At 37.3% G+C, this 22,033-nt stretch overlaps 2 protein-coding genes across 7 annotated transcripts in view; both read right to left on the bottom strand.

The window, feature by feature from the left end:
- The window catches only part of LOC104594299 (C2 and GRAM domain-containing protein At1g03370-like), a 31,262-nt gene extending 21,638 nt beyond the window's left edge, over window positions 1-9,624 (bottom strand). For 2 of the 6 annotated variants that reach the window (XR_016081086.1, XM_088896170.1), the window contains exons 1-3: window positions 9,434-9,621; window positions 8,387-8,732; window positions 6,865-8,118 (exon numbers count right to left, since the gene is read on the bottom strand). Coding sequence is in view for 4 of the 6 variants with exons in the window: in XM_088896170.1 (XP_088752296.1) it covers window positions 6,865-8,118; window positions 8,387-8,732; window positions 9,434-9,478 (1,645 nt within the window). In the remaining 2 variants the exon portion in view is untranslated. The other 4 variants (XR_734711.3, XM_010254538.3, XM_088896179.1 and 1 more) reach the window with 3 other exon arrangements.
- A 1,026-nt stretch (window positions 9,625-10,650) lies between these two features.
- Window positions 10,651-19,533, bottom strand: LOC104594300 (farnesyl pyrophosphate synthase-like). Its single transcript, XM_010254539.3, has 12 exons — window positions 19,241-19,533; window positions 17,822-17,846; window positions 17,536-17,651; window positions 17,312-17,398; window positions 17,060-17,176; window positions 16,884-16,972; window positions 15,869-15,920; window positions 14,732-14,827; window positions 14,579-14,623; window positions 14,379-14,468; window positions 14,225-14,296; window positions 10,651-10,974 (listed from the first exon to the last, which is right to left on the bottom strand). Exons 1-12 carry the CDS (start codon window positions 19,370-19,372, stop codon window positions 10,846-10,848), a joined length of 1,050 nt encoding a protein of 349 aa, XP_010252841.1. The 5' UTR covers window positions 19,373-19,533; the 3' UTR covers window positions 10,651-10,845.
- Between the last annotated feature and the right edge of the window lie 2,500 nt (window positions 19,534-22,033).

Below are 22,033 nucleotides of genomic sequence, written 5' to 3'. Positions count from 1 at the left end.
AACAGAATGGAGTGGCGGAAAGGAAGAACCGACATGTGGTTGAAGTTGCCAGATCCCTCCTTTTTGCATCCCATGTTCCTATACAATTTTGGGGAGATGTTGTCCTTACTGCTACTTTTTTTATTAACCGTATGCTTTCCAGGGTTCTTGGCTTCAAAACCCCCTTTAGCCTTCTCTTTCAGATGAAGATCTCTTCTCTCTTCCTCTCTGTGTTTTTGGTGCACTTGTTATGTGCATGTTCATAGCCATCAAAGGCACAAATTTGAACCTAAGGCTCGTAAATGTGTTTTTCTAGGATATGCCCCCACACAGAAGGGATATTGCTATTTTGATCCAGTTAATGGCACTCGTTTTGTATCTCATGATGTCACATTTGCTTTGTCTACTCCTTTCTTTAGTATTCCTCCTGAGGGGGAGAAATCTAAGGAACCCTTTGCTATGTCTCTAGTAGTTCCTCTTCCTGTTCCTTTTGAATCATCTCATGAGGTGTCCACTTCTCCCACTGGGCCTACCTCCAATATTACTATTCCTCCTCCTCCACCTCATCCTCCTGTAATTCCTCCTCATCCTGTTCTTCAAAGGTGATACCAAAGGCACAGATTCAGACATGGGCAAGTTGTTTCCACTCCTACAGAAGAGCCTCTTGCTCCACCCATCATTACTAAGGTAACAGGTCGGCCTTCCTTTGACCCAGCTACATCCTTCCCAGACCTTGATCTTCCTATTGCTTTCCGCAAGGGCAAGCGGAAGTGCATAACCCATTGTATCTCCAAACACCTATCTTATAGCCTTCTATCTCCTACCTACTACTCTTTTCTTGCCATTAAATATCACTTTGATGGCTCTGTTGAGAGGTTTAAGGCCAGGTTGGTTGCTAAAGGCTACACTCAGATGTATGGTATTGACTATCTTGAGACATTTGCTCTTGTGGCTAAGATAACCTTAGTCCGGGTTTTGTTATCTCTGGCTACTACTTTTGATTGGCCTCTCCACCAGTTTGTTGTTAAAAATGCCTTCTTGAATGGCGATCTACATGAAGAGGTCTATGTCTTTGCCTCCAGGGGTGTATGGAAAGGAAATGCAGGGGAAGGTGTGTAAACTGCAAAAATCACCTTATGGTCTCAAATAGTATCCTCAGGCTTGGTTTGAGAGGTTCAGGACTGCTATTGTCTCATTTGGTTATGCACAAACTCAATCGAATCATACCTTGTTCTTGAAAAGAAGTGGCTCTCTGGTGACCTTTTTTATAGTCTATGTTGATGATATTGTGGTCACGGGTAATGACACCCAAGAGGTCAGTAAACTCAAAAGATTTCTTAACTCTGAATTTGAGATCAAGGATTTAGGAAATCTCCGATATTTTTTGGGCATTGAAGTTGCTAGATCTAAAGATGGTATCTTCATTTCTCGGCGCAAATATGTCCTTGACCTCCTTGCTGAGACTGACAAACTTGGTGTTAAACCAGACTCCACTCCTATTGATCCTAATCACAAGCTTTCTGCTACAGATGGTGAACTTTTATCTGATAAGGGAGTGTTTCTGAGACTGCTTGGGAAGTTGTTATATCTTTGCATGACTCGGCCGGACATTTCCTATGCAGTGAGTGTTATTAATCAATTTATGCATTCTCCTAGAGATACTCATTGAGCTATTGTAGAAAGAGTTCTGTGTTACTTGAAAGGTACTCCAGAGAAAGGTATTCTATTTGCCAAACATGGACACATGAAGCTGTAAGCATACACTGATGCTGATTGGGCAGGGTGTACTAACGATAGGAGATCCACCTCAGGTTATTGTGCTTTGGTGGCAAGGAATATTGTTTTATGGAGGAGTAAGAAACAGTCTGTAGTTGCCAGATCCTCTGTTGAAGCCGAATATAGGGCTATGGCACATGGTGTTTTAGAATTAATGTGGCTACGATCCCTTTTAGAAGAATTGGGAGTTGACTATGAGAAGCCAATGATGCTCTACTGTGACAACCAAGCAGCTATCAATATTGCACATAATCCTGTTCAACATGATAGAGCTAAGCACATTGAGGTTGATAGACATTTTATACGGGAAAGAGTTTCCTCAAGAGAAGTTTGTTTGCCATTCATCACCTCATAAGAGCAGCCGGCTGATATTTTGACCAAGGGAGTTCCGAGAGGGAAACTGACACACTATATAAGCAAGCTGGGCATGATTGACATCTATGCTCAGCTTGAGAGGGAGTGTAAAGAGGCTGGGCTGAATGGGCCCTAGTATCTTTTCTTGTAGTATGTTTTATTTATTTGTTAGCTAATGGGCCTGTTATTTCTTTTGCCAGTTCTCTTTATGTTGCTGCCTAGTTGGCCACCCACTTAAGGGTATACTTATAATTATGTTAAGATTGAAGTTTAGTAAAAGGATTAGAGAAGGGAGGGAAGAGACATTCGAATTCTTCTTCTTCCTCCTCTTTTCTCCATCTTCATTCTCTTGTACTGCTGTTCTCTTCTTTTCTTCCTCTTTTTTCTCTAATTTTCCCAAGCTTACATCAGATTTAGAGGACTGATTTACAACTCTTTTCAAGAAACATGATCATATGAAAGTGGAAGTCTACACCGATGCAAATTGGACTGGAACAGTTGATGATAGGAAATCAACTAAGGGATATTGTACCTTTGTTGGTGAGAACTTGGTCACTTGGAGAAGCAAAAAGCAAAGTGTAATGGCCAGATCTAGTGCTGAGGCCGAGTATAGGGCCATGGCACATGGAGTTGCTGAAGTACTATGGGTGAAGAATTTGATTGAAGAGTTAGGCCTCTCGATTGATGGCCCAATGTCTCTCTATTGTGACAACAAGGTAGCCATTAATATTGCAGCCAATCCAGTTCTTCATGACAGGACTAAGCACATTGAAGTCGACAAGCATTTCATAAGGGAGAAACTTGAAAAGGGAGAAGTTTGTACTCCTTACATCAGTTCCAAGGAACAACTAGCTGATGTCCTTACAAAGGGTCTTCACTATTTGCGACATAATGAACTGTGTGACAAGTTGGGCATGATTGACATATATGCTCCAACTTGAGGGGGAGTGTTGTCATGTGTATGTAGAGGCTTGTGGCCTACTAAAGGGTCTTTTTGTCTTTTCCGCAGTGTATTAGTTATGAGTTGTCGCCCTAAGTATAAATATTAACTTAGGTGCCGCCAACCACTCAACTTGGAATAGATCTCTCTTTTCTCTCTTCTCTCCTCTCTTATCTCTTCTCTCTTCTCTCTTCTCCCTTCTCTCTTCTAGATCTGTCGAACTAGATTAATAACATAGGTAATGGGTTTTACCCAATTAAGACACAGGCTTTTATTTGTCAGCAACTAAAAACTTTATTGATTGATGATAATGTTATATTTCAGTACCCAGGCGGGAAATTTGGCCTAGCACCTAATAGCCATCCCTCTTTACAAATTTCTATTTTAGGGAACCAAGCCCCTAGAAAAATCGATCTTTGGTTTCTCCTTGTTTTGCTAAGTCATCTCTACTGTTGGCAGATCTCCAATAACATGCCTATATGTCCAGAACCATTGAATTTTCCTTTTAGCCATCTAACCAATTATGGTCTGTATATATGAATGCACGTGTGTATGCTTTATAAATGTTTGTCATGGTTTATCTATAATAATTTAACATAAGATGTCTAAGGTTGTCACTTTATAGGGGAAATATAAGATATTTTGAGAAAATAGATTAAGGAGGTTTGTAGTTTTATACTTTCATTGCCAAAATACCATGCTAGAGACATCAGTTTGGGTCTTACCAGTCAGACTTGATACTCCCAATTATTAATAGGATCAGTTTACTTATAGACCCTGTTGGAATTAAGTCTATGTATCTTTTTTATTGGCTAGAATCAGGTCTACCCAGACCTAACCCATTCACAGCCCTATCTCTAGATGCAAACTACTAGAGAAAACTTAATGGTGCTGACTTCATTAGGATCTATCTTCAGTTTGTAGCAAGTATTATATTTATTGATTGAATATTAGTTTATTAAGTTTTTATCACCATTCTCATATTACATTTTTACCATTAATCTTTATTTCTTCATCAGTAAGTCATCTCCAATAGTTACTTTTAAGCTAAATGTCATAACTTAGCAAGTTGAGGACCTTGTCTATTCTAGCTCAATAAAGATCATTCCAGTCACTATAAACCTGAAACTTGAAAGCAGAAGCCAAGCATATATTCCTTTGTCAATTAAGCAGCAAAAAAGGGAACCCACAGTATTTGCCACTCTGATATAGAGGAGCCTAGGAGATTATTAAGATAGATATACCAAGAAGAAGAAGAAAACATGCGAGATTCAAACCTATGCATGGTAACAAAGCAAAGTGTCAGTCAATTTTCAATGATCAATTTCCTTAATACCTAAGAAATCAAATTTAGGTACTAAGCACAACTGCCTCATATTTCAAAACATTTCCCGATTCAAACTCTAATTAAGTAAACTCAACAAACATAATTGCAGTTCCCTAATAAAGCAATACAAAATTCTAAGACTCCTAAATTAGCAAATCCTCCCAACACAAACTTGTATCTCAATTGTTGGATATAACTTAAACCATATTCGAGACACATGATCATTTTATTTCATAAATACATAACTAGACTTCCAAACAATACCAAATTCAAATTGTTTGAAACTTTTGAGCATACCAAAAATGGCCCTTGGAAAAATGATGGTATAATTGAATTTCCAATATAATTCTTGACCTAAAATCCATATCTTATGGTAGATTATGAGTTTGATTCCTCCCATTCAGATTCTATGGGCAGAGCTTGACATTATTTACCTCCATTAAAAGTCATCCTTGAGATTTTAAGTATTTGAGCATAAAACTTGGCCCATGATCACAATAAACCTCAGTCCTCATAAATGCACTAACTTTGAATTCTATGCATCTTATGGAAAATTAAGAATGATACTCAAAATAATGTTGTTACAAAATACCCCATGCCAGGCTTACCATACTGTTTCTTTGAGTGTTTTACTTTAACTTTACTTCAGCACCACTAGCTCATATATTTGCTTCATCACTATCTTGTTGTTCTCAGCAAGCTTCTTCAATTCTTCAATTGGAGTTTTGACTACAAGTGTCATATGCTTGAATCTTGATAAATACATCCTTCTTCACCTTCAGTTTAATTATATTGTCCTCTGAATGATCAAGCCAGTAAGCAATCAGGAACATCACATTATCTCGCTATTGTTGAGTCTTTCCCTAAAGGATCTCCACTATGTGAGAACATTGTAACATAACGTTGGTTAATGTTACCAATTTAATGTAGGATGGAAAAATCAACTAGAATTGGTAGAAATCTGATATAATGGAAAAGGCCAAGAATAGGTACACACAAATAAGCAGATAGAAGAGTCACCATCTCTTCGAAATCCAACTACCAATTCAAACCACTTAATATGAGGCCTTCAATGAAGTAACACCAAAAAAAATGGTATTTTGAGAGAATCAAGATCAGCCATTATGTAGTGCATAATAAAATCTCAGATCTCAGAACAGTCACTTTGTGCGAAAAATAAATGCTAAAGGTTAGGACGATATCCAGTCTACCCTGGATAGTCAAGACCATCATTGGGTAATGGCCTTTAGAGAGTCAAAACTCAAGAAAAATAACAAAGGAAATCACATTCAAAATTTTCTTTGAAAACTGGATCAGACAGAGAACCAGGAAGGGGTTTTTCATGGTTCTACCAGTTTGATAATAGTTCAACTGGATTGATTGTTAATGACATAAATATGTTCATTTAAAATATAGTTATAAAAGTGGAATTCCTGGTTTAACACCAGTTCAGCCATGGTTCAACCACATTTTTATCAGTCAATGGTTTCTGACCATATTCTGAATGGTCCACTCTTGGGACCAGAAAGGGGCCTGGTTCCAGTTGAACCTACAGTTTCCAAAACATTGAACTTAATTTTCAATAATCAACATCTTTCTATAATAAAGATTGATCCTGTACTCAGATGCATATGCGATGTCTAAATACTTCCATTAAGACTCAAGAAATCAGTCTGACATACCAAATACAACTACTCACTTTCAATTACTAAAGAATTCCTATTTTGACCCCACCTTAGACAAGTATATTCTAAAAATTGAAAGCTGAATTCTGTGAAACTGGAAACCCTCTAAAACACTTCCCAAACAAAATAGAAAATTCTAAAATTACTGAATTGGTGAAATTGCTTATTCAAATCATGTACAAAATCAGAAGACTTTTGGATCATTGGAGTAGGTAACTAATAAGCTTCACAACAGCACCAAAAGGAAGGTGTTTGGGTACTTTTGGTTTTGCTTTAAGAAAACTAATAGGATTTTGACTTTCTAACATGTCTTGATTCCAAGCTTTGCATCTTATGTGTATGTATATAATTGCTTGCTTCCATTAACATCCTATCCATCGGGTTATATGACAAGAAGCATAGTTCTGAACATGAAATGCAAAAGAAGCACCCAAAGACATAATTGAAGAAAACCAGAATGGGCATTACTTCTAGGAAAAGAAAATGGAACATTATATTCCCAATGTTATTAATGATACACCCAAGGTCAAGGTTTCTGATAATATAGTAGAAATTACTCCCAGTTCCTAACTTCAGCTAGAAAATTGCACAAGCTAGTCCAAAGATCAGCAACTTAATGTCATCGGTGAAAACATCATAACTCATAGTTAATAAACTAAGGGCTATCCTAGTAAGCCAATTAACTCATATTTATCTGTTTTACCTTAAAGTCCGTTTAAGTTATTGCACTTGTACAATTTAAGCACATAAAACGAATTATTATAAAAGAAAATAAAGTTAGGGGGTTGTTAACAATGTTTTACCTTTCTGAACTCTGGCCTGCAGGAAACGGGCTATCAACCCCAAAAGGCGTTGGCTCTGAAGAACAAGAATTCCACTTACAATCACTTCACTAACTGAGTCTGGCAAGTCAAGCCCTACAAACTCAAGCCCTTGGACCAAGCTGGGCATGGCTAATAAGATGTGTGCGATTACATACACTCCCATAACAATAGTAGAAACTACTGTAAAATTTGCAAAATATTGGAATGCGAGCTTCCAACCTGACTGTGGCTCCACCTGCAAAGAAGCCAAAACCAGCTCCTTGTCGGACCCAAGGTCCTTCAAATCAACCTTCTTAACATTTTGAGATAACAAATCAGCAAACTGCTCAAAGCTGTCCTTAAGACCTTGTCGTGCCCCACCTTCTATCATACTTTTCATCATAGTGCTCTGTATAAAGTTCATGCGCCATGATATTATCAACCGTGATGATAGTTCTTCTCTAGGCAGCTCAGGTCCAGGTGTAATACAGAAGAGCAATTCCGTCTTGAAGGTGCTCCCATACATAACATCTGGTGTGCTTACGCTTGACAAAACTGCAAAAACCTTCCCATCAGCTTTCAGATATACCTGTTCTTCGGTTGCTTTCACAGCCTTGATCAATTTAGTTGCAGCCTTTGTGTATGTAATTACTCTTTTTAAGTTCTCCGTGCAATTGTCACATCTCCAAGGTCCTTGTTGGATTTCAGTGGTTCCTTGCACCTCTGCCAACGATTTCTGGAAATCTGAATCAGGTGAGAAGAGTAGAGAATTCAAGCTGGACGGTGCAATAATATAAGATTGATCGAGAAGTATCCCTCCTGGTAAATTGCCAGGTACCTCCCCACCTTGATCTCTTTCTGACATGCTCCTTATTGCTTCTTCAAAATTGCCACCAAAGGACTGTTCTTCGGATTTATTCTCATTAACTTCAACTTTGGACGTCTCAGGTGAGTCCACGGTAGCAATACTTCTACTGCTAGCGCTAGGAGATATTGTTTCCCCCTGTTTAAGAAAAATTTGAGCTATCAGACCACTAAGTGTCTGTGATGACATTTTTTCATCCTTTGCAGAAATGGTCTCCTCCATTCCCGCTGCATAAGGGGATTTTAAGGGTCCACTGGGGGATCCAGAAAATGATTCACTTATTAAGTCGACAGAATTCCTCATTTGTGGCACATTATCACCAGTACGGGACAATTTCTCGTCTAAGAAAGAGTTGTTTTGAGATAAAGATATGGTGAGAAGAATTTCGCCTGCCAAACAAAAAAGCGAGAGAGAGATAACCAACAAATTTATAAAACCATAAGCAATAGAGCAATCGCATTTCTGCAATAAGAACAATAATGCAGTTAAAAATTATAACATCAAATGACGGAAATAAATTTTGGTTATAACTGCTTATAAATCAAAAAATTTAAAAGCAATAAATTTCAAAAGGAAACCGTAATAAAAATATCCCCACCAACCCAATAACACAACAGGAGAAACAGGAAGCTGATTATGGGAGTGCATACTACATACCACATTCTTTGTTCTTGGACTTCTTCTTATTCTTGGGTTTCAGAGGATACCAGGTAGTGCCGAGAGACTTATTCTCGGCGTCGAAAACCTTGGAAACGGGCACTTTGAGCTTGCCCACGAAGTCGTCGTTGAAGTATTTATCCTCGACTAGAACAGAGACAACGAGCTTTTCACGGAGGTCCTCAACCCCAAAACTGAACTCCTCGCCCCAAGAAGGATTCAAGTTCTTCTTCAACACCTTCGTCTTAAATTTTTGCTTTCCCAGGTGTAACCGAACATAAGTATCACTTGAACCATTAAGATCCAATGCGCGTAGATTTCGCGCTTCGATCACACGTACCAAAAGCTTCATTTTTTTTCTTTTTTGTGTGCAAATTAAATGAAAACGCGATTTATCATTTACGTTGAAAATTGAAAAATTAGAAATTAATCTTACAAAAGAAAATAAAGAAAGAATTCTTATTCTTTAATAAAGAAAAGAATTTTACAATGGTTTCGTTTTTTATTAATTACAGATTACATAAACAAAAGGATCCCATTTGAGCAGCAGAAAATCTTATTTTTGTCACAGATGGGAGGAAAAACAATAGAATCATACATTAATGAATATGAACAGAAGTATCAACTGAAAATAAAGAATACAAAAAACTCAAATCAAACAGAAGGTTCAATGTGAAGAAAAGAAAAGAATGATTAAAAAATGAATCAAATAAAATAAATAATTCTGGTAAAAAAACATAATAATTTAGATAGGAAAAGAGAAAGATGGGGAAATATTGAGAAAAAAATGAAGTGGGACCAATAAATGGATACAGAATTTTGATCACCAAAAAACAAAAATACAGAAGAAGAAAAATCAAAACTGCATAACTCGAGAAAAGAAAATTAAGATCACGAAAAGCCTTCAGAAAATCCTAATTTCCGAAACGGAAATATCGAAATCCAAATTGACAAGAGAGAGACCGAAAGAACGAGGCATGAAAATGAAAGCCAAAGAGACTCCATATCCATTCTTTGCCTGGTCTAAGTTTGGAAATTCATACGCACCTTAAATAAATAAAGTAAAAATAGGGGAGGAGGAATCCTCGTCATTGAGTTGTGATTGACTGATTGGGGTCTCACACATGATCTGACGTGGTTAAATTAATTGTGACGTGGCAGATCAAAATCTCGATGGGGATAGCCCTGTGACCCTGTCTCCAATCCTGATGATTGCTGACGAAGGCGGGAATGGATCACACTCCCCAGGTCTCGTCTCCCTATAACCAGCAAGAGACTTTACCCGTTTACAACCGATGATCTGACATTTTTAATGCCCAGAAATTGTCGGATGACACGTGGCTAATAAAAAAGAGTGGACTCTCCTAAAAAGCGGTGAGTATTCGGGGCGAATCCCGATTCCCTCCTCACACCCACCTGAACCATCTCACACTTTCACAGTAATTGCAGCCGTGCATTGGTTCGCATTCGGAACACCTCCCATGAATGAAAAGAAAATCAAAAGATACGTATACGACGGGAGTCGGGAGATATTGTCAAGGAGGAAATTCGAATTCTTTCGGGGCATGATTTCAGCCAGCGGCACGAGGCCATGGCCATCCACTCATTGAAATTTGGGTGGATTTCGCCGGTGTGTATCGGTTTTCGAGGTCATTGAAACGTGAAATATTATGATTCAGAGGTTTCACTGAAGGTTTCACCGGTTGTAAATTTCATTTGCCCTGGTGCAAACAAACGGACTGCAAATAACAGTGGTCCACAGCCCACACACTGAATCGATCCATAACAGATTTTCTACATTAAAAAGAATAATCAGATGAATCTTCCCTGATATCAAAAAGCAGCTCTTCAACTTTACCAGAATTCTCATTGTCAAAATGGCATCTGTATGATCTTTACCCAATTGATCTCTTCCACGAAGCCAGCGGTATATCTCCGGTGGTATATCTCGGTTCTCTTAACATGCGATACATGGCAATATACCGAGTCCAAAACATACAAGTATGGAGATATTCCAAATACACAGTTGCAAGTGGCTGTGAGGACAGTGTGAGCAGTCTTGTGAGAACTGAATCCAATGTCCCATATTACGTTTCTTGTATCTGCAGGCCCAAGCTTCTAGTTGCATTAATCTATAAAATGCATGCATGATTATGTCAAATTTAGTTCTGTAGTTCAATTGGACGAACCCAATTTTGCCTCACACTGGTTTGGCATGCCATTAAGCTCTAATAACTAATGATGGATGGAACCCAAAACTCAAATTTCGAAAATGCAAGGATTTGTTCTGGTGAAAGAAAATTAACAGAAGCAGCAGTAAGTGTTCATGCATATAGAAGACGGCATCACAGGTAAATTAAAACATAAATGGACAAAGAAAACAAATTAGGAAAAGAAAGAAGTGGAATTTTATATCATCCCCGTTCTCCTCCCTTTGCGATTGTTTCTTCATGCCCTCATTACTTCTGCCTTTTGTAAATCTTCTCCAAGAAGGACTCCAACACAGCTTGCACTGCTTTGCTTGGATGATCTTTAATGGAGGAGATCAACTTTTTATAACTCTCCTTCTCATACTCTTCAAATACACCCTGCAATGTTAAAAAAGAACATCAAATGGGATACTCCAACCCAATGTGCAACTTATTTACAATATACACATGGAAGACAGAAACTTGGTTTGCATTTGTACTCCTTCTGAACTGAGCCTGAAGGACTCTAAAAAAGAGCAGCCCAGTGCATGAGGCTCCCGCCAATGCGGGGTCTGGGGAAGATGTGCGCAGCCTTACCCCTGCACAATACAAAGAGGCTGTTTCCAACATTTGAACCCTGGTCACCCAGGTTGCAATGGAGCAACCCAACCATTGCACCAAGGTCCACCCTCTGAAGGACTCTCATATCTCAAAAAATAAGGCACAAGTATTATTATAACAATATAACTAGATCAAGAGTGCCCAATAACAAATATCCTACGGGTTCCGTAGTACCATAATGGAGTTCTAATATCTGTTTTAGCTAGCCCAACCCCCATTGAGCTCTATTCTAGTCTTCTAGGTCAAACACACCTATTATTTGGAGTATCAACCTCTGCTACAGGTTAGACTATGCCATGCCTCTTTATGTCCAAAAATAAATGTTACAGTAGTGAGACATCAATTTGACAGAAAGCATGCCTCTTGATAGAGCACAATGGTAGGACAGGATTTGTGTAGCCGACCCCAAATAATTGGGATTTAAAGCCGAGTGTTTCTTAGGCAAGGCTGAGTTGAGTTGTAGATACATTAATAATGATTCCACATTTATATATCCCAATGCATTTTTGGTCTGTTTACCTCACATGTCTCACCCTCTCTATTCAACAATTGTAGGTACTCTGATTGCAGATGTCCTGGGGAGACTGATACATAGAGCCGATTCTAGAGACTTAATAAGAGGTTGGAGAGTCAGAAGGGGGGAAGTACCACTTACACACTTGCAGTTTGCAGATGACACAATCCTATTTTGCGAGGGTGGGGATATAAGATGGATCAGAAACCTAAAACTAACAATACAACTCTTTGAGCAGATGTCTAATCTTAAAGTGAACTTCGATAAGAGTTGTATGGTGGGAGTGAATTTGGATGAAAAGGGAAGTAAGTGATTGTGCAGGTGTGTTAGGGTGCGCTATCTCGGAGTGGCCTATCATTTATTTGGGCCTCCCCCTAGGAGATAACCCCAAGAATGAAAGCTTTTGGAACCCGGTAGTAGAGAGATTTGAGAAAAGGCTTGCTTCTTGGAGGAAAAATTATCTTTCTCTTGGAGGGAGAATCACCTTGTTTAGGTCTACCCTTTCCAACCTTCCTATTTACTTCATGTCAGTGCTCAAGATTCCTACAAAGATCTCCAACAGGACAGAAAAATTAATGAGGGATTTTTTATGGGAACCAAGAGTGGAGAAGAAAGACCATAGGGTGAGGTGGGAAGTGGGAAGTGGTAAATAGGAGCAAGAAGCTAGGGGGGCTTGGGATTGGAAATATCAGGCAAAGGAACGTGGCATTATTGGGGAAATGGTTGTGGAGATTCCTATTGGAAAGGGACAAATTGTGGACGAAGATTGTGGCTAGCATATATGGGCTGGATGAGAATGACTGGGATTCTGGAATTTTGGCAAGGACTACTGTCGCAATCCCATGGAAAGCCATTCATGATCTGCTTCCAGTTTTCTCCCCTTGGATCAGGTACGACTTGAACTCCGGTAATCGAATAAAATTCTGGGAGCAAATTTGGGTTGGGGACCTACCCCTAAAAGACCAATTTCCATCATTGTTTGCTTTGTCAGATTTGAAAAATGAACCCATTTCCTCCTTGGTTCCTTCTAATTCTTCTTCTGGGTTTGGGTGGAATCTGGGGTTGAGAAGGGCAATAAGGGATACAGATTTGGGGTGTATGTCATCTTTGCTAACCATCCTTGAAAATGTTTTCTTGAACCCTAGTAAGGGAGACACCAGAATCTGGACCCCTTCTTCATCCGGCTCTTTTGTGCTTCGTCTTTTGAGACATTAGTCCAACCTACTACTCCGCTTGGGCTGTCATTCCCGGTTAAAGACATTTGGAGCAACCCATTCCTCCTCGGGTTGGTAGTTTTTGTTGGGAAATTTTCCTGGAAAGATTTAACACAAATGACTTGTTTCAAAGAAAGAGGCCCAACTGTTGTTTACTTCCCAATAGGTGTATTCTTTGCAAAGCTGATGGGGAAACGAGTTATCATATTATGGTTACTTGTCCAGTTACTAAGACTGTTTGGGAGTGGGTGTTTTCCCTTTTGGGGTATACTTGGAATCCCCCCGTGAGTGTGCAATGCTTGTTCTCTCCTTCTTTAGTTGGCCTAAGAGAAGGGGGAAGATTACGGCTGCAGTGTGCTAGTCAATATGGGAAGAAAGAAATTCACGAATTTTTTCTGATAAGGAAAGAACCACAGAAAACCTAACAGATTTGATACTTTCAAGGGTTGCTCATTGGCTGAAATCAATAGAGATATTCTCTGAATTCTCTATGGCAGACATGATGAGAAAGTGGAAAGAGGTTGCTAATGCTGCTATGTATAAAAGGAACTGTAGTCCCACTTGGACCCCCCCTCCCGCCGGATTCATAAAACTGAATTTTGATGGATGTAGCTTAAGGAATCCAGGGCCTTCTGGGATAGGGGGTGTTTTCAAGAATGAGGAGGGGTATATTACTGCCATGTTCTCTGGGCCAATTGGAGAGGGTGACTCTTAGGGCCGAAATTCTAGCAGTTCTTGAAGGAATCCAAAGAGCAAGAGAATTAAGCATTAGATGCTTAGTGATTGAGGGGGACTCGAAGGTGGTGATTAGGTGGCTGAAAGGAGATATCAGTGGCTTGTGGAGCTACAGCAATGAGAAGAAAAAATTTAATTGGTTGTGTAAGGACTTAGAGGTGCAATACAGCTGGGTGAAGAGAAGTGCTAACTCAATGGCTGATGGGTTAGCTAAGCAAGGGGTGGCTAAGGATTCTTTGTTTTGGGCACATTTTTAGTATTTTGTTGCCATTTTGATGTTGGGGAGTTAAGATAGTTTACCTCCCCATTTTCTGTAATAAATTTTCACAAGTATTATTCATTAATAAAAATTTCTGCTATCGATCAATAAAAACAATTGCAGGTACTCAAAATTTTACAATTTATACTAATATAAACAATACATATTGACATATTGTATACAAAGCAAAAATAAAGAGTCCTTGGGAGTAAGATGTGGAGTGCAAGCCAAATCTATAAAGAACTCTTCAGTCCCAATTACAATGGGAGAGAGAGAGAGAGAGAGAGAGAGAGAGAGAGATCAAACCTGAAGATCAAGAGCTTGATAAAGTTCTTTTACTTTTGCGACAGAGTCTGGATCTGGTTTACCATAATACTCCTAAAAATAAAATTATTATTAATAAGAAAATCACTGGGGAAACAAGTAGCACCACAGTGGTGGAGAAGAAATGCCATCTTACATATAATAATTTCTTTTGTTCTTCATTGGCGAGCTCAAGTGCTTTCACTACCAGCCATGAGCACTTAAAATCTTCAATATCTGTTCCTATCTGATAGCCTCAGAAAAGCACAAAATAAGATCTCCTTGACAGGTTAGAAACTTCATATTTATAGAAACATCATAATCAAATAGCAATGAGAGATCAAGGCTAAACCTTACCTTGCCAATAACCTTGGGATCACCAAAACAATCCAGATAATCATCCTATGAAAGATAAAGAATAACAAAACATTAAATTCACAACAAAAGAACCAAATAGACAGATAATAGAACTTAGGATATCAGAAATGTTAATGTGCAGAGGTCAATCACCTGTACTTGAAAGTAGGTTCCCATTTCTATAAGAATGTCCTTTACATGAATATGGTCATCCAGTTTCTCACCAGACATAAGCAATGCACATGCAACCTATTGATTCAAAATAAATATAAATAGAATGGTCAAATTACACATTATACTGAAAAGAATAGCAATAATTCTGACAAGTTGGATTCATCAAAGTGAGTATTAATACCAATAAAGTTCTAAGAAGCATAGGGAATAAAGGAAAACATCTTACTCTGAGTACTGCTCATATCTAAAATCTAAGATTTTATTTTTCTTTATTTTCGATGGGTAAAGAAAATTTGACATGTATCTACAAGTTGGATGGTCAAGTCACACTGATTATAACAACTTCTAGTGTGAGATCTCAATCCATCCTTCCATACATGTATTGGAGGACCATTACCTCCTTACCAATACCAGACCAGAGTACATTGTTTCCAAATTGTTTGGCAAACCATTCAGGAAATAAGTGAAGGACAGCAAATTGTGTAAACATAAAAGCTGCTTCTTTTTTTCTAAAGAATAAGATTCTAAAGGTAGTATAAAACAGATACTAAGAAATATGAAATTAAAAAATTTATAAAAAAAAAAGAAATGTGCAATTAGTTATATGAATATCAAGAGTGCTTCAAAATTCAAATAATACATATTTCAAAGCCACAGCCAGATTATTGAGAAAAAGGAAGTCAAGCATAGCAGGCAGCTGCAAATGGAACCCATCTTCCTGTAAGTCAGCAATACTTGTTGGATGATGCTAGCAAAAGGAAAAAGCAACTGAATATGTTATATTATCGCTTCATTGAAAGAGGAAAAAAAAAAGATGTGCACCATTTAAATGTTAAGAAAATAAAGAACAAAAATTAAGCCAAACCAGTGAGCATCAAACAAGCTTCTAAAAGTAAAGTTTTTCATGTCCAATTATTCCCAGGTATCATGAATTCTATGTGGAAGAAGAAGAGAAAATAAAAATAGGAAAAGAAAGATTAGTACTAGACTACCCTCTAGAAAATAGTTCTTTAAGCAAATATCATCATAGATATTAAAATATACAAATCAATTAAAGTCAGCATATTGTTGCATTAGAATAATGATTTCTTTTTTCCTCTCCTTTTTTATACTCACCGGAAGGTAAAATGAGTAATAGGCAGTTTTGTACTGAACAATGCGATGATGACTGCATCCATCAAAACCATATCATAACTCATATCAGCAAAGACCATCAGAAATTTGATTTAATTAAAATCATAACTTAATCCAGACTGGAAATTCATATTAAGAGAGAAGAGGAAAATATTGAGGTAGCACAAAAGCAAGGAAAAACTACATAATTTAATCCAGACTGGAAATTCATATTAAGACAAAAAGACTTTTCTTTTTGAGAAATGGTGAATATTATTAATAAAGATAGGATAAAGCTGCTGAGGGAGAGATTTCCTCAACAGCTGAAAACAAGAAATTAGCCAACAGGCTAGACATTAGACCAAGAAATCTACCCACAAAATAGCATTCCAGTGATCAACAAAATGCTTAAAATGAAAACCCCTGAAGTCAAAAAGACATTTTATGCTGATAACAAACAAGATACTTTCAGGAGCTAAGATGTCACTTATGCCATTTAGCATCACTAGTATGTTATTCCTTTCAGAACAGAAGCACAATGGGTCAATGCATCATGTTACTTGGATATGCTCTCACTGGAAAAACTGTAATGCATCCATCAACAACACAAAGCTTCAGTTTTCTGAACTCCATATAATAGAATACATATGACCCATGCATTGACTGGTAGGGTTAGAAGAGTTTGTAGAAAAATTATGATGCTAATAGCACAAGGATATGAATAACAGAAACCATAGTGTAATCCTCTAACAAACACTTGTCAATTGCATACATTGTTTTATTTAAGGGAACTGCATGGTGTCATTTACTGCCATTGGAAACTATTTAATATCCTGCCTTTCTTTTTTATTGAATACTTTAATGTCCTGCATTTCACACCATAAACGAGGCCCACCAGCTAAATAGTGAGAAATGGTGCATATGGTGAGATATGGATACAAGTGTATAATGCTTGTTACAGAACACTATCACTATATAGTACTTACTGATTGGAGTAAATGTATGTTTTCTCACTTACAGTGGCATCGTGTACTTGGACAAATCTTTTTCTCCTTCAAGTGTAGTAATCAAATCTATCATCTGCCCTGAAGCTGTCTGGAACTCTACCTGATAAACAATGAGAGAAATTGGATAACTTTCAGTATTTGGCTAAAAATGAAACAAAGTGAATTTTCCTTGCACGAAGACAATAACCTCATTAAATAAATCCAACAGATCCACATAGTAAGGCTTCTCTCTGAAGTGTCTCCTAAGAATCCTAGGAATATGGTTGCGAAGGAGTATCCCATCATTTGCAGCAATAAGGCCAACCTATAACAAAGAACTTATACAAGTCAGTAATGCTCCCTGCCAAATCAAAAATCAAAGGATGATAATAGAAATGCATGTAACACCACAAAAGAAAGCAACGGAAGCACCATGGCTATACTCACTATGGCCACATACCTTGGGTACCCTGAACCAACAAGGTTGACCACGACGTGTGTGAGAGTTGTCCATAATATCATCAAGAACAAGAAAATAAGCCTGAAGCTGCATAGTATTTTGTCAATGAGTAAGATTCCTATGCACTATAACAGATAAATGGTGGGAAAATTTTGGGTATAAGAATGTTCTAGTAACAAAAGTTCAAACGGTCAAAAGCCCAAGGATTGTGTCCAATACTATACCCATTCAATACACCAACCAAGTGTGCATGCTAGAAAGATTTCATCTTCTGTAAGTTCCTTTCCTTCTTTCAGCAGCTTGTAGCTATCGATCACAGAGAGACCTCGATTCAACTTTCCTGCCAATACCTATAAAGGTGAGACTGGACCATGTTTCTTTAGATGATGCCTTCCTATTTTAGTCAGTTCCTTGCAGAAACAAATGCATAACTAATCATGTAATGAATACTAACTTATCCTTTTTTTCTCAAATAAAAAATGATACAAGTATAAGCAATTAATTTCCCACCTCCAGGCACATTATAATCCAACATCTGCAGCAGAAGGTGCAAACAAACATGGTCAGAATGTGAACAAGTTAAGTTTACAATGAATAGAAAATAGATAGAAAGTTTTCAAGAAAACAATATGACAAAAAGAGCTAATAATTACAACCTAGTACCTTGAACTTAAAACCAGTTAGGCCATTTTACCATTGGCAAGACAAGAAATAAAAACCCAAAGCTTTTCTTCAAATGAATTAGCAAGATGAAAGAACAATATATACCATAAACCCTCTTGGAGGATCAGAATGATAATGAATGGTAATGTAAGCTAATATGAACAAAACTTTTGCTGTTCTGTTGATTTGTTTGAGAAATTTTAGGGAGGGGGAATATGTATGCATGCAGAATTAATGGTTCCACTTTGACAATCGCAATCTGTTATCTGTGTGCAATCAAAACAAAGGTAGTGCTGCAATGGTATATCTTGGTTGAGAAAGTCTAGTGTTAGCACCATCAGCAGCATATGTTTGGAAATTAGCACAGTTATTAAATCTCTTAACAAGCTGTTAGAGAAGAGTAACACCACCTCATGGAAATGGACTAGAACAGTCATCATCAAATTTCTTAAACTGCATGACAATACATCTTATAAAAAGAGATTTGTAAAGTAAAATCCTTCCTGTTGTGGTAACAATCAGAGAGAACAGGTTGTGAAAGAAAAGGTAGTGTTAGGCTGTTAGCATGGTAGCAGCTAGCAAGAACATAGGCATGAAGGAGGTAGTCTTTTCTGTAGAGTCTTGAAGCAAAACATGATCCGAGCTAAGAAAATATGCATTCTATCATGTAACAATAATTGTTTATGCATGCAGTAAAGTCGGATCTCCATTTCCACTTCCTAACAAAGCACGCCCTAATACCCTTGTAAACCATAGCACTAAATCTATCAAGTTGGAATTGGATCATTTATTCATTCCCTTTTCTGCTCTCTCCTGAGCTACACACAATCCATTATTAGAGATGATTTTCAAATCCACTTCATAAAAGAACAATTCTTTCTTCCCCTTCTTGGAGTCCCGTATCTATTTATCCAAGAATACCGCGCTTAATCAAACAGATTACCGTTTATTTATCATAGCTCTGAACGATGACTTAAGCAACAGAGCAAGTAAAAGATATCATTTCCAAGCCTTTTTCAGAAAACAAGAAGAAAGAAAGAAAGAAAAACTGGTGCATAGATGACAAGATAACATAGATACAGGAAAAAGAATCCTACGAACTACTCGGATTACTCGACAAATAAAGCAACAAACGTTCACATCCAATTGCGTGAGAATAAGCATTCAGATACCAACAATTACAATATTAACGGGAAGAAAACATTAAGGACTATAGATCTTGAGTGGTAAGAAATAAGAACAAGAAGAGGAGAGGAGTTTTGTTACCCGCTCTACCCATTGACGAGAATCATCCGTGAACTCGAAAGCGGGATCTTGGAGTAGCTGAGATTTCAATTTGGAGTATACCAGGCGAAAGGTCGATTTGAGATCACCTGTTGCTCCGTTCAGAGCCGCCATGACTAAGACAGAGAGGCGGAGAGCGCAAAGGGAATGCAGTCAGTATATGACCTGGTGATGGAGAAGATGGCTTATGGCAAGGCAAGTAAGTCACGCGGACCGGAATGGAGTCTCTACTTTCTACTTTCTAATGGTAGCTTATGAGAAAGTACGCTTGAGTTGCCTGCAAAAAAACGGAATACAAATAAATATGAAAAGGGATAAGTAGACTGTTACTACCCTCAGAAATCTGAAATTACAGCCATCTCTAGTCTATTAATAGCCGCCCCTTATAATGCACTGCCTGTTAATTTTGACATCAATCCACGGTCAGATTCATTCTACCATTTCCAAAAGTTGGACTGAACAGTCAAAATTATAGGCATTTTAAAATTTTTATTTAATTATGATTTATGGAAGTCTTTGTCCTCTATAAAGAAAATATTAAATGCATGCATAAGCTTACTTGTTAGCACAATCAATAATTGAACTTTGTAGTTTTTGTATTACAATTTTACCCTTAATAGATCATTTTCTAAAGTACCATTTTCAATGCTATAAATCTTTTGGTTTTTATTTGGGTAGATTACAGATTACCACCCAATGGTTTGGGGTAATGAAACTTAGCCCCCTGAACCTTCATTTGCAACAAAGACCATTTTATTTTTATCCATTTAGTTTCTGTTCTTTAGATTTATAAAAGATATTAATTTACTAAAAGGGTTTCTTTGCAAAAAAAATTGACCAAGTTTGGTCAATTGACAATTTCAGTTATGTTTCATAAATAATATCGAATTCAGTGAGCGGGAGAAAACATAAACATTTTATCATAAAATTACCCTTTTGTTAAAAACATAATCCACTGAATCTTGTTTCATTCGTTCTTTTCCAAGTTCGAGTGATTTGAGGGCTCTCATTCTCCATCTCACACAGATAACTGATTAAGCATCAATTCAAATTACGGCAGGTTGGGAAGCATCGACTCCATCGATTTAAATTACAGTTGGTTAGGAAGCATCAACTCCATCTTCAAAGCAATATCAGAATCTACAACTAGGAAGCATCGATTTCATCTTCAAAGCAATTTCAGAATCTACAACTAGGAAGCATAGATTCCATCTTCAAAGCAATATCAGAAAATGTATACATGTTCAATCGTTAGTTTCCATATGTTTTGTCTTGAGTTAATGACAGAGGATTTTGACGGTTGAAGTTCCTTAGTGCTTGGTTTGTTTCAAAACAGAGCTCCAAATCAACAACTATAGATAAGGAAAGCCTCGAGCATCCTCTTTTCTTTATAGAGAAGAGAAACAGGTGGTAGGTATCCTCAATTTCATGTAATGTTTTCTATCCATTGTGTTCTCTAAAATGTAATATATAAGGTTGTTGCTAAGATGAAGAATTTTAGTGAGAACATTAGCACAAATAAAGAGAACAATTTTTTTTCCACATTTCTTCATCTATGAATAAATTTGGAGCATTACATTTTTATAGTAAAGTGTTTGATTCACAAACACTTATTGCCCATGTTGAATAATTTTAAATAATTTTATGTTTTTTTACTTATGTAGAGCAATATGGGAGAACGAGGACAACATGCTCAAGATAACACGCCATATGTGCCTTTGATATGTTACTATGATGGACAGTTAAAGGATAGTGCCAATAATTCTGAATATATATCAGGGCATACCAAGGTGGATCAAGTTGTTAAGGGTGTCAATTTTGTTGAATTTATTCAAAAATTACATTCAATATGAAAACTAGTGGAGGGGTTAATGATAAAAATCAAGTGTTGATATCTTCTTGACCAACATTCTTCGATATCCATAGATGCAGATGATGATCGAGCATTAGAATATGCTATAGATCTATACCCTCGACATTGTAATATAGTCGTGGTATACATTAGGGATGGCAATTTTCCCCATCCCTGACGGGGACCCGACTTCCCTAACCCCATCGGGTCAGGGATGGTGATTGTTTTGGTGGGGCGGGGATGGGGAGGGGGATTAATAGGAATCTCCAATCGGAGTCAGGATCGGGGATGTGGATTGAGGTCCCCGCCCCGCCCCACCCCAATCCTGATTATATATATATATATATATATATATATATTAAATGTATATTATTTATATATTAAACATATTTAAAACATTATTTATAATTTAAAATTGTTATTTGCTTTAAATAAATTTATTTTTCAAAAAAATACTATTATCTAAAAAAGATTTGGCGATTCGGGTCCCTATAGGGAACCCATCCCCATCGGGGATCGGGGATGGAGGACAAATTTTATCCCCAGTGGGGATCGAGGACGACAATGGGGGTTAATTTCAAAATCGGGGAAGGGACAGGGAATATGATCCTTGCCCCAAACCCGCCCTGTTGCCATTTCTAGTAATTCTTTTCATATTATTAAGCATTTTATTCATCACTTTATTGAATCATGTTTTACTTATTTGATTTAAATTAACATTTATGTTTTATTATTTTAATTAAATCTGGAGCTAAAATTCAATTAGGAGTTGGGAGCATGAACAAAAATACCAAGCCCGGTGGTAGATATAATGTTGAGGGATGGTCCAATATATCTTATGTTCCTTCATCACTTCCCAGGTATACTATTTAAAGAAACGACTATTTATTTTATATTGATTCAATATAATTTATTTTACTTTG

The sequence above is a fragment of the Nelumbo nucifera genome, chromosome 1 (genome assembly GCF_055504915.1).
Source record: "Nelumbo nucifera cultivar China Antique chromosome 1, China Antique-T2T, whole genome shotgun sequence".
NCBI lineage: Eukaryota > Viridiplantae > Streptophyta > Magnoliopsida > Proteales > Nelumbonaceae > Nelumbo > Nelumbo nucifera.
The sequence above is the reverse complement of the archived record's forward strand: the minus strand, read 5'-3'. Positions and strand labels throughout refer to the sequence as shown.

Bases quoted from the DNA above. Each gene is read 5' to 3' on its own strand.
- LOC104594300 (XM_010254539.3), bottom strand. From the start codon at position 19,372: ATGGCGGCTCTGAACGGAGCAACAGGTGATCTCAAATCGACCTTTCGC. The intron at 17,847-19,240 runs GTAACAAAACTC...CTTCTGCTGCAG, and splicing joins CTCGTCAATGGGTAGAGCGG to ATGTTGGATTATAATGTGCC. The intron at 14,624-14,731 runs GTGATTGACCTC...TATCTTTCATAG, and splicing joins GAACCTACTTTCAAGTACAG to GATGATTATCTGGATTGTTT.